The sequence below is a fragment of the Notamacropus eugenii genome, chromosome 2 (assembly GCF_028372415.1).
Source record: "Notamacropus eugenii isolate mMacEug1 chromosome 2, mMacEug1.pri_v2, whole genome shotgun sequence".
NCBI classification, from domain to species: Eukaryota; Metazoa; Chordata; class Mammalia; order Diprotodontia; family Macropodidae; genus Notamacropus; species Notamacropus eugenii.
In genome coordinates this window covers 280,502,141-280,514,793 of record NC_092873.1, presented here as the reverse complement: position 1 = coordinate 280,514,793, position 12,653 = coordinate 280,502,141, and the positions used below count along the sequence as shown (strand labels likewise).

At 38.6% G+C, this 12,653-nt stretch overlaps 1 protein-coding gene across 2 annotated transcripts in view; it reads right to left on the bottom strand.

The window, feature by feature from the left end:
* The window catches only part of RNPC3 (RNA binding region (RNP1, RRM) containing 3), a 30,966-nt gene extending 20,674 nt beyond the window's left edge, over nucleotides 1-10,292 (bottom strand). For both annotated transcript variants that reach the window (XM_072644162.1, XM_072644163.1), the window contains exons 1-5: nucleotides 9,721-10,292; nucleotides 8,046-8,093; nucleotides 6,629-6,747; nucleotides 2,223-2,306; nucleotides 523-634 (exon numbers count right to left, since the gene is read on the bottom strand). In XM_072644162.1, coding sequence (XP_072500263.1) covers nucleotides 523-634; nucleotides 2,223-2,306; nucleotides 6,629-6,747; nucleotides 8,046-8,093; nucleotides 9,721-10,239 — 882 coding nt within the window. In that variant the 5' untranslated portion in view covers nucleotides 10,240-10,292. The remainder of the gene's footprint in view (nucleotides 1-522; nucleotides 635-2,222; nucleotides 2,307-6,628; nucleotides 6,748-8,045; nucleotides 8,094-9,720) is intronic.
* Between the last annotated feature and the right edge of the window lie 2,361 nt (nucleotides 10,293-12,653).

Here is a 12,653-nt window from a genome sequence, read left to right as displayed (position 1 = left end):
TTTTTGCAACTTCTACCCATTATTCTTAGTTCCCTCTCTGGGGTCATCTTTAGCAGTCTATTCTTTACCATGTGACAGTCCTTTACATAACCAGAAACAGCCATCATGTCTACTACTTCAAGTCTTTTCTAGACTATAAGTTCTCAGCCCTCTTAACTGATTTTCCCATGTTATATTCCTGAAGCTCTCCATCTTAAGACTGCCCTCTGATCTCCAGGTGATCAATGGACTTCTCAAAGTGTGGTGGCCAGAATCAAATCTCCAGATGTGGTCTGATGTGGGCAGAATACAGTAAGACTATCAACTTCCCTAGTCTAATACACCTGTATGTCAATGCATCCTAGATTGAATTAAGCTTTCTGGGCTGCCATTTCATATTATTATTCATATTCATTATTCCCGTAGACCCTTAATTCTTAGATTTTTAAGGATTAATGTTACACAGTGTCATTACAGGCTGGATTAAATAGCAGCATGCAAAATTAGCATTCAATTTCAAAAGTATAAATTTCCTCCACTTGCCTGTACATAGAACTTAGGCACACTTGCCAAGGCACTTGCTATGTTGGCTAATATTGTGCTTGAAGGTGGTGGATACAGGTATTTGAGGCACGAATTCAAAGGAAAAGTTAACCTACAAAAAAAATTAAATTATTAACAAATTTTAATGTAAATTATGCAATATTACACATTTTCCAAAAAAATGAAAACAAAGTTATTCAAGCCTTTTCTGCAATAAATGGTAAAATAGACAATTTTAGAAAAATAAAATAAGCATCCATTTGAAAATGTTCAAAATCACTAACAATCAAAGAAAAATCCATTAAAACAACGATTATGGTATTACCTCTATCAAATTGGTAAAAAAGGAAAAAAACTCAATATTGGGAGGGTTGAGAAAACAGGCAGTAACTCAGTAGTGAAATGAGATTTATTCTGATCATTTTAGAAGATAATAAGAAATCATGTGGCTAAGAATACATTACTCACCTCACAACACTGTTGTTAAGTGTTTTGCGAAATTAAAACACTATATAGTTATTATTACGTAAGATTCGGCAATTTTGTTTATTTTTCCAACTAAATTTATTTTACAGCTTCAGCCTATTTTTGAGCCAATACGGTGGAACACTTCAAAAAATATATTTCTCTTCCGTTAGACTTGATTTAATTTTAAAACATCAAAATCCTACCACTTCCTCTACAGTAACATAGAACCGTTTTAGTGGATGTTTATCTGAAAAAATTCGTTGTTAATTAAGTTGGCTACTCTCAAAGTTCAATCAGTTTTTAAATTCAACTATATTTTGTTTTCAGTTCTGAATTCTTTTTCTCTACTTCTCCCTTTGTCAGCTATTGAGGCAAGAAAATACAAAATCCATTAAAAAATCAGTATAGTTGAACAAAATAAACTATCGCATTAGCCATATGGAGAATAAAAGGAAAAAAAGAAAAGTTTTGACCTGTATTTTAAGACTATTAATTATCTATTTGGAGACAGACAGCATATTTCTTTATGAGTCGTTGGAATGGTGGTTAATCATTGTGTTGATCAAAATGCTTAAGTTTTGCAAAGTTGCCCAGTTTTACAATATTGTTATTGTATAAACTGCTCTCTTGGTTCTACTCACTTCACTTTGAATCAGTTCATGTTCACACGCATACACCATAACCTGTTCAGCCAGTCCCCAACTGATCAGCACCCCCCTCAGATTCCAATTCTTTGTCAAAACAAAAAAAAAATTACTATAAATACTCTTGTTACATAAATCCTTTTCCTCTTTCTTTGATCTCTCTGGGGTATAGACCTAGTAGTGGTATCACTAGCACAGTTATATGCATAGTTTAATAATAGCTTTTGAGGTAGGGTTCCAAATTGTTTTACAAAATAGCTGGACCGATTCAGAGATCTACCAACAAAATATTAATGTACTTGTTTTCCCACATCCTCTCCACTATTTGTAATTTTCATTTTATATCAACTTTGCCAATCTGATGGATGTGAGGTGGTATCAGAGTTACTTTAATTTACATTTCTCCAATTATTACATCAATGTACTTTTAATATATACTCATTACAGATATATCCATTAGATATGTTACATAGCACTGAAGTCAAATCTCTAACTTCAAAACTATTTTACTTTCATTGAATCTCATAAAAAGAACGAAACTGTTAAAAAGAAAAAAAGGAAAAAGAAAAGTGAAAGAAGAATGCTAACCCATGATTTGGTGCAATTCCATTTTCTATGATCAAACAACTTGGTTCTTTTTTTTCTTTATCTTCTTCTAAAGGTTCATCAGACCTAGAAATGAAAAGATCTTTTAAAATTTTATCAAGAAAATATATGCAGCAGTAAATTGTGATACATGAAGCTAATTCATCTAACAAACAACAAAAGTGTGCTTTGCTGGATGCTGCAGAAAATACAAAAAAAAAAAAAAGGCATAGCTGTCTTTAAGATTTTTATACAACTATTATCTTACAATGTAGCAGTAAGAAGACCTGGACTCCTAAACTAAGCAGCACAGTTGAAACAACACTGGACTTGGCTGGCATGCACACTTGGGTCAGTCATCTACCTCTTTTCATCTTCAAATTCATCACATGTGAAAAGGAAATAACAGTACCTACCTTATAGAATTGTTGCAAGGAATAAAAAAAAAAGTGTGATTTTTCCAAATCTTAAAGGACTATATAAATGCTATTACTATTAGCTATTAAGTTGGGATAGCTAGGTGGCAAAGTGGATAGAATACCAAGTCCAGAGTCAGGAAGAATCATCTTCCTGAGTTCAAATCTAGCCTCAGATATTTACTAGTTGCGTGACTCTGGGCAAATCACTTAACTCTGTTAGTTCCTCATCTGTAAAATGAGCTGCAGAAGAAAATGGCAAACCAATTAACAAATAAAGTAGAATTTAATAAGTGCTTAAGGCACTGGGATGCTAGATATTATAAGTTAGGAATATAAATAAAAACTCCCTCCTCTCAAAGAGCTTTTGTTTTAAGTGGGGGAGACATACACACAACTAATAAACATAAAATAATTCAGGAAAGAGGGCACTAGCAATTGGAAAGTTCAGGAGACTTCATGGAGAAGGTGGTACTTGAATTGAGTATTACTGAAGAAAGAGAGGGGATCTATGAAATGGAGGCAAGGATGGAGTACATAGTAAGTTTGGAGGATAATCAGTGTAATGTCTCTGATTGAAGAAGGAATGTTGTAAGGAGCAGAGATAAGGCCAGTTTGGTTGGGTCTTAGAATGTGGAAAGAGCAATAGCATATAACAAAGCTAGAAAGACTGACTACAGTCTTTTTGTAAAGGGTTTTAAAAGTGAGACAAAGGAATTTATATTTTATTCCCAGAAAAATAGGTAGCTGGTGTTGTTTATTTAATGGGGTGTAACACAGTCAGATTAACACTTATAGGAAAAAAAACATCACTGGCAACTATATGAGAAACATATGGCAGGGAGATCAATGAGGAACTAATGCAAAAATCTAAGTGAGAGGTAATAAGGGCCTGAAGTAAGGGTTGTGACTATATCAGTAGAGAAGGGGTAAAATGCAAAAGAAATGTTATGGAGGCAGCAACAGCAAAATATGGTATCACCGAAGAGTCTAGATATGTCCATTAGATGTGTTACAGGCCAGAGAGACTGGGTGAGTTTTCAGGGAAAGATACAAAGTTCTGTTTTAAACATAATGAGTTTGAGATCTCTACAGGATATTCATTCTGAAATGTCTGATTAACAGTTAACACAAGACTGAAGCTCAGGGGAGAAAATGGGGGTGGATATATAGAACTGTCAATCATCTGCAGGAAGAAGTTAAATCCATGGATGCTAACAAAGTCATCGAGAGAGAGAGTAAAGACAGAAAGCAGTGATCTGACAGAGAGGAGAAAAAAAAGAATGGTTATCATGAGAACCCAAAAAAGAATGTTCAGGAGCAAAGGTTAGCGAGTGGTGTCAAAATCATCAGAAAACTCAAGGATGAAGACTGACAAAAGGTAGTCACATTCAAAAATTAAGAGATAACTGGTAACTCTGGAGAGCATAGTTTCAGTTGAATGATGAATCAGAAGCCAAACTGCAATGCACTGAGTAAATGGGAAAAGAGGGAATAGAAATAATGAGTATATACAGTTTTTTTCTTTAAAGACTCTGGCTAGAAAAAGATATAGGATGATAGTCTGAGCAGGCTGTTGGGCTTCAGGAATTTTTTAAGAATGGTAAAGACTTAGCCATGTTTAAAAGTAGTAAGGAAAGAACTAGTAGATAGGGAGAAGCTGAAGATTTAGATAATGATGTTACTGAGGGTATCATTTTCTGGAGATCAGAAAGGATGAGATCAAGAGCAAACACAGAGTTGGCTAGAAGATCCATTTCATAATCAAAGACTAGGAAAAATGAATGGAAGGTGAGATCAAGGAGTTCTAAAATGAAAAGAAGGGGTGAAGAGGGAGTTCATGTTGAATGATCTCAATTTTTTCAGTAAAGTAAGAGGTGAAGTCTTTAAGCTAAGAGATTAAGGGCTGATGATAGAGGTGTAGGGTGGGAGTCTGGGAAACTATGAGAACATTTGGGATAGCTTGTGTTGGAGTAAGACAAGGAGAAAATCAGGGAAGAATAATGGATTGACTACAGAAATGATGGCTTGATGAGAGTTCGAAACCATGAATTTATCAGGTATTCACTAAGGCCCTGGAGCTCTAGTCAAAAGGATGTACCCAAGAGAGAAAAAGGTAGATGAAGGAGATAAATCCAGGATTGGTGCTTGGCAAGAAACAAGCAGCAATAGAACAGAGGCTAAAGGTTTGACAGTTGATTACAGGGTGGAAAAGGATAAAAATAAAATCACTAAAATTCTGGCGCTATCACTTACTAGTCATGAAAATTTGATCAAGTAACTTAATCTCTTTTGTTTTCAATTTCCTTATTTCTAGAAAAACAAGTTAGACTTGATCACCTTTATGGTCCCCTCTAATGACAAGATTCTAAGTCAAATATTTTTCAGTGAATGCCATCATAGCCCCTAACTTATAAACAAGCTTTGATATAGTTTGTTTGTAACTTCACTGTTTGATTTCTGCTGTACTTCCTATAAAGTTATTTGTTAGTTTTCCAACCCAACATACAAAAATCACCCAGAATTTAATGGCAAAACAGGAAGCTAGCCTTATATAATGGGTAACTATTTCCACAGGAAAAATTCATTCAGTTTCAACTTGGAATACTAGGAGAGGCCTACACAACATAGAGTCTACCAAAGGATGCATGAAATCCTTTGGCAGACTGCAAGCAGCCCTCAGTGATGGAGTCTAAAAGAGCTGCCCCTAGCCCCAATAGTCTAACTTCATTCAGGCCCACAATACCTATCTGAAATGCCCGCCCCCACCCTCCCCGCCCCGCTCAATGTCCTAACTTACATACATGCCTCACTGATCATTAAAACAATAAGTGTGTCTCTGAAACTCAGAGTTCACACAGAAACAGCAGGTGTGGGAACCCAACCACTGCCTCTACCCAGCTATGACTCCCAGACCCATTCCCACAGAAACAAATGTGTTCTTACAGTCGATCACAATCACATCATACATCTAGCCTAAGACAGGACCACGATACCTAACTATCTATCTTGACCAGACAGGACCACAAGAGCTAGCCAACTGGAGGTGGCATGGCCAGAATGTTTAACCACCATATCATAGACAGGCCCTCATCTCCATTACTTAATCCCTTAACAAACTCCTCCTACTTTTTAAAATATTAACCATATTCCTATATTCTATGTAAATTTCTGTTATGTATTTGCATCTTCACCCTATAAGAATCCATCTTGCTTTCTCTGAAGTTTCTGGTTCCTCTTGGAACTTAGCCAGCTTCATGAGAGGTGTCAATCTCAATAAATGTCTACACCTGGATGAGAGGTGGCCTGACCGAATTCTTTGACACTATTCCACTACAACATAGCATAAAACCTCAACACTTGGGTTGTATGTTGTGAAGAGCTGTGTTAGGATCATTATCTTTTTCCTTTCCCCATCTCCACAACCCCCACAACCACATACCTCTGTGAAGCAGGAATGGAGACTTCTTCCTCTCTCCAAGAAATCTAACACTGAAGGAAATCACATAGCCAGGACAACTCAATCTATTAGAAATATATGCTATTTACTCTGAATAAGACCCTCACTGCTACACAGAAACCCTTTTATTCTTCCCTGATTGATTCCCAACAGCATTCTCCACAGCAGCTATTCCAAATTCACTCTTCTTTTCTCAAAAGACCAAATACCCCCCCCCCACACACACACACACACCTCTTCTAGGACAAGGTCCTCAACTTAACTCCCTCTCTCTAAATGAGCTTATTGAGAATAAATTTTCTTTTTTCTTCAGTGCTGTGCCTCAAATATGCCAAACGAATGTTTGAATTGAAATAATAAATTTTTAAATGTGTTCATTAGCATAATATTTCACAAAAATGAGTCCTCTTTATTTACTGGTTTCAAGAGCTACAAGCTTTACTCAGCAATTTTTTCCCCCAAAACATAATTTCCTATTCTAAAGTAACTTTTAAAATGTGAGGAAAAAACAAACAAATCTAATAACCACATACCTTTTCTTTTTCTCTGAATATGGAGTCTGACAGAGGGAGGAAGCTTGATCTTGTTCTTTTGCAAATTCAACAACTAATGTGTGACCTAAAACTTTCAGTTGATGAAGTCTTGATAAAGCCTTCAAATAACACAAAACAAAAAAAAGCTAAATTTGATAAATGTATTAAAGATTTAAACTTCTCTTATTAGCAACACATTTGAAATTAATTTTCTCCATCCCAAATGCTCTAACACCTAAGTTCACAAGTCATGATTCCTGAAACAGACCAAAATTTTAAATATGTGGTCATTCTAAAAAAAAGTCTTTAAGGTAGTAACAAGGATGAGAGAAAAATCTAACATCCGACTCAAATATTTAACTTATTACAACTAAAATTAAGAAAAATATATTTCAACATTAGTGAAAATACCAGTTATTTAAATCCAATCTTATAATAATGGTTTGTTTTATCCATGTGGCTGCTTTGTCAAGAATTACTTACATATTTAGTTTTTATTTTTATTGGTGGAATTTGAAAAATATCATCAATGACACTCAAGAAATATTTATTGGATAGCTATGTGGATCAGCTAGAATTGCCACTACCAAATTCACTACCTGAAGCACAATAACTTCATATCAAAAACTATTACTAATTCCATTACTGCACTTTGGTTTCTCAAAATCTCTCATTTCCTCCAAGCTAGCTCAAGCGTACCTTCTGTAGGTCTTTTCCTATGCTGCCACTGGTTAACATTTTTCTTTCAAAACCACCTTATATATTTTACTTATACTTAGCTGTGTCCATGGTGTGTTCCCCAACTAGACTATTAGTTCCTTAAAAGCAGGGGATTGTTTTTTCCTTTGTGTCTTTAGGGCTTAGTACAGTGCCTAGCACCCTACTACATGCTTCATAGTGGCATATATCACAAGAGCATGTACAATACAGCATCACATGTACAATACAGGTACAAAGCTTAACTTTAGCTCAAATTCTGGCTTACATTCAATGCTAATAAATAGATTAAACCTTCTACCTTGGGCAACATGAATCACCACAAGCAGATCTACTATACAATTTCAGGACGACAAAACCTTCTGGGGGAAAGAAAGGGAACTGAAAATGTTCCAACTTGTTCTTTTTTCTTTCTTGTTCAGAAGCCTCAGTGCACACAAGCAAGGTCTAATAACTTTTTTTTAGTTCAATTTAAATATTTGCTGAAACAGTTCAATTCCTGTACTTCAAATAGTTAACTACTTGAAAATGTTTATTATTAGGTATGCCCAGTAGGTATTTCTATACCCTTAGGGAGGAAAGAGGGAAGGAATGAAAGGGTAGCATAAAGAAGTCAAGAGTATATGTCAATAGGCTTCAGCCCAGTAGTCCAAATTTGACAAACATAGATAAAATGTTTAGTATCAAGAATATCACATACCTTTATTGCTGCTTTTTCATTAGGGAAAGTAGCAAAAGCAGTGTGTTTCTGAAAGATAATCATAATATACATAACTTTGAATAACACCAGAGTATACTGAAAAGCAAGAGTTATACCCATGGTTAAAAGACACAAAATCACCAAATGCAGAGAAATCTGAGAGGATCATCTACTAAACTACATCAAAGAAATACAAATCCATCGTATTTTAATGCCTCTCTTAACTTTTATAATCCCCAATGCAAAGCATAACAGTTTTCATTAGTAGGAAAATCATTCCTTATATTGTACTTAAATATATCCCTTTTACCCTGTCTTCATGAGAAAATTCTACTCTAAAATTCTAAAAATTATAGTTTAAAAGAAATATTAAAAAGCAGCAAAAAGGAAAAGTTGTTGTTGTGTTTGTCCTTCACTGGCGAAGAAGACCATGCCATCAGAGAAATGATAACATGACTTGCACTTGACTGTTTTGAGTGAGGGAGGGCTGACCAAAAGTTACTGTATGTTACGCCCATGAACAAAGATCTTGTCTTTGGAAAATGGAGCTCTGTGTTTTTAGACAACACAGATCAGCCTAATACTAAATTAAATGAGTTTCAACTGAAATACTTCAGTTGAATTTTAAAAACCTATTTATATCATTTTTCTTACTTATATGGAAAACATAACACTGACATAGAATCACATAAGGAGTGTGGTCTAATAGAGAAAGCACTAAGATTTAAAGTTGGAGAAGATATGGAGATACATTTCACTGGATTACGAGATCAAAAACTGGAAGTTAGAACCCTTCATTTGACATATGAGAAAATTGAGGCAGAGAGTGGCAGACGCTTGCCCAGGGTTCACTTTACTACTTAACAACTGGCAACACCAAGATTCTTCTACAGGTAGAGTTAAGGCTGGTTTTGGAACCAAGACTAGAATTAAAGCTTCTGCCTCACAGTGTTGCTGTTAAATTCAAATGAGATAATGTGTGTGAAATGGTATGGAACCAGCCTGGGTCCTCTGACGCTCAAACCTGTGCACTAACATCCCCGTTTCCGGCCTCAAAATGGCCAATTCAGCAACATCAAGGGATTCCAAGGGGATGAGGAGGGTATGGAACAGTAAAAATAAACTGCTTAATTAAAAAGACATTTTAGTGCTGCACACGGAGCTAGGTTTGGAGTGAGAGCACCTGTGTTTTAATAATTCAGGCTCTACCATTTAACTTGCTCATTAATGCATTTCTTCATTAAAGCCTCACCAAGAACCCCGGGGGCTGGGGGCTTCAGTAGATAAATATTCACCCCCCCTCCCCTTTTAAAGAGGAAGAGACTGAGCGTAGGAGAGATTAAAAGGCTTGCCAAGGGTTGTTTTGCTTTTGCTTGTCGCCCCACCTCCACCCCCACCCCTAGACCTCTCTGGGTCTAGTCGACATGACTCCAAAGCTTCTTTCCGGCCCCAGATTCCGGGACGAATTCACTGGTTCCGAGGCACGCGCATTCTCCGCCGTCTCCGGCACAGTTATGCAGCTTAGAGCCAGGACAAGGGCGGCGGGCCTCCCACTCGGGTCTCTCCGCTGCCCTCACCCCGCCCTAACCAAGCCCCCTGTCTTCACCGCAGCCCCGCCAGACTCGGATCGAGCCCTGCGGGAGCTCTGGTTCTGCCCGCGCTGGCCCTTCCTTACCAAGCGGCCCTTGTCGGACAGGACCCGCACGGCCTGGGCACCGAAGTGCTTCAGGAGATGCTCCTTCTCCTCGGCCGTCAGCTCGGCCGGCAAGTGCCGCACCAGAAGGGTCCTGTTGGCCCGCGGCAGCGGCGGCGTGGAGGAGCCCTGACAGCCCCGCGACAGCGGGACCTGCTCTGGCGCAGCCATGTCCCGGCAGGGCGCCGCCACCTCCGGGGGAAGCTGCGGTGACAAGAACCGGAGAGGACAAGCCCGGAAGGCGGCCCCAGACGACGACCGGAAGCGCAGCCTCGGCCAAAACAACGCGAGAACTGGAGAGAGATCCTCGCGGACTAGCACGCTGCGCATGTGCGATAAAAGGGTTCCCTGCTCCCGGTGGCTGATTGTGACCAAAACATGGCCAGAAAGCAAAAAGTGAAGCTCTGAGTCTCCAGCCCAACCTAAGCTTGACGTGCCTTTTCGAAAACGCCGTAGGTTTATGAGATCTGGAGGGGAAAAAAGCGAGAGTTGTGCTTTCATTAAAAAGTGGAGGGTGACGGGGCCTTCTTGCAATGCCCCTTTCCTTGTGGGCTGGACTGGATCCTTGCGCACGCGCAGTGCTATATGAGTCTCTCGCTCGGGAGTTATTTCTAATATTCTGCAGTTGGCCTTTAATGAGCCTTCAGGGTTATTTAGAGCTCTTGTAGTGTGGACTCTTGAGTTTTGCATATTAGAAATCCAGGCCCAAAAAAGCGTTTGAAGTGACTAGATGTCTTTTTAGATAGTGTTCTGAATGTGGAAGACGAATTAAAATCCTGCCTCAGACTTAGCTAAGTGAACTGAGACACGTTGAACCTCGGTGCCTTAGTATTTTCATTTGTAAAAAGAGAAACTCAGTGACTGCTAAAGTCCCTTCCAGCCTTCATCTCTGGACCTCTGAGGCTTTTATATTTCTCAGGCAAAAATCAAGTGAGGCAAGCCACCACCTCTGAGTCAGAAAGACCTCAGTTCAAATGCTGCCTGGCTTTGTGAATCTGGGAAAGTCTCTTAATCTCTCCTATTCTCACTTACTTTATCAATAAAATAGGAATAATAAGGATCAAACGAATTAGCACAAGTAATGTGCTTTGAAAACCTTAAAGCAATCAAAGTTTATTAGAAGCCATTAAAATTCCATCTCCCATATCTGAAATGGACTTGCCATTGTCCACTAAGCTCTTTTCTATTAAAGTTCCTCCCCTTTGAAGACTTAAAACTAAAAATCTTTACCACCTCTGCTTTGAAAGCTTCCTTGTTCCCCTACCTGACAAAATGAAAATTCTCATGGCATTTTGCCAGGACCTTTGTGCATGTTACATACTGCATATACTATGTAGTCATTGAGAAGCAGAGTTTTTAGAGGGACCTTGGTTACTGTCTAGTGCTCTCTATCCCTGAAATATTCAGTTCGGCTTGAAGACCTTCAGGACGTAGAAACTTATCACCACTCCAGGCATCCCATTCCACATTTGTTGAGTTTTACATAACTTTGGATATTTTTGTTGATGTCAAAACTAAATTCTCTTTACCACTTGTACCCTTGCTTCTAGTTCTTCCTTCTGGGGCCAGACTGATCAAATATGATCACCCTTCAAAATGAAATTCTTTTCACTACTTGAATATAGCTGTCTTGCTCCTTCTCAACTTGAGGGTAAACTTTCTCAACTTTACCCTCAACCTTCTCAGCTTGAGGGTAAAAATTCATGGTTCCTTGTGTCGGAATCCCCATTCCAAGACCACACCTCTCTTTACTATTAGGAGACGCCCTGTTTTTCAGAGATAAGGTCCAGCAAGCAAGTTGTGCTCAGAGTTTGGTATAACAGCAATTTTTTTTGCTCACCCTCTGGATGAAGTCTGCCACAGCAAAATCCCAGAATTATTTCTGCAGGTGATCATGATGCGGTTTATGGGTTGCTGGGAACCCTGAAATGTCAGGCTACAGGGAGGCATCTGCCTGGAATGAATTCATGCACTCAAACCTTCCAGTCAGAGTGTCAAGGTTTATTATAACTCCAATACTGAGGGCAAGATTCCTGGTGAATCTGCAATTTGATGGGGGTAAGACTGATACTTACATACAAAAAAGGAACAGTGAAAAGATCTGGATGGCATTAAGGAGTGGCAAATAGTCAGTGGTGGGCCAGGTACAACAGTGAAAAGGGTATCAAGGGGTCTGGAGTCGATCAAAAGCTGCTGTGAAAGGACAGTCAAGTATCTAGGTGGACTGGGATGGGCCAGATGCCTTGACTGAGATGCCAGTGATCTGGGCTGCTGAAATGTGTGGGAAATTTCAGGGACTGGGTTACTTTCAAAAACATGGATTTTCCTTTTAGGGGTCCAGGTCCCATTACCCCATTAGTCCCTGAGCTCAGACAAACCCCTGCAGGAACTGTATTATGGTCATGAAGCCCTGCTAAGAATCAAACTTGTCTCAATGTTGCTGTTAGCTCTCATTGTCATGGCTCCCCCTTACTGTGTAGCCAATGCTGTATGTATTAAGATTTGGCTTCACTAAAGCCTATCTCCTCCTAGAGAAGACCCTGGCACGTGTATCTAGTTTCCTTCCTCCAGCAGAATTAAGAAAACTTTTTGCTTATGACCACTGTTACTTCTTTTGGTTTTATTTTATTTCTTAGAGTTAACTGTGGTTGTGGTAACTTGTGTGAGCTCTGGTATTTTCAGGGTTAACAGTAGTTGTGTAACCTCTGTAACTCTTTGGTCATTTATTTTCAATTTACGCTTCAAGAGATTCTCATATGATGTAGATTTAAGATTCTTCATTATACTGGTTCTCCTTTCCCCCCGCCCCCCACCACTGAACATTCTCCAGCTTATCAAAAATAATGAACTTCTTAAAATATAATATACATCCCCAAGTTAGGTGGTACAGTGGATGCAATGTTGGACCTGGAGTC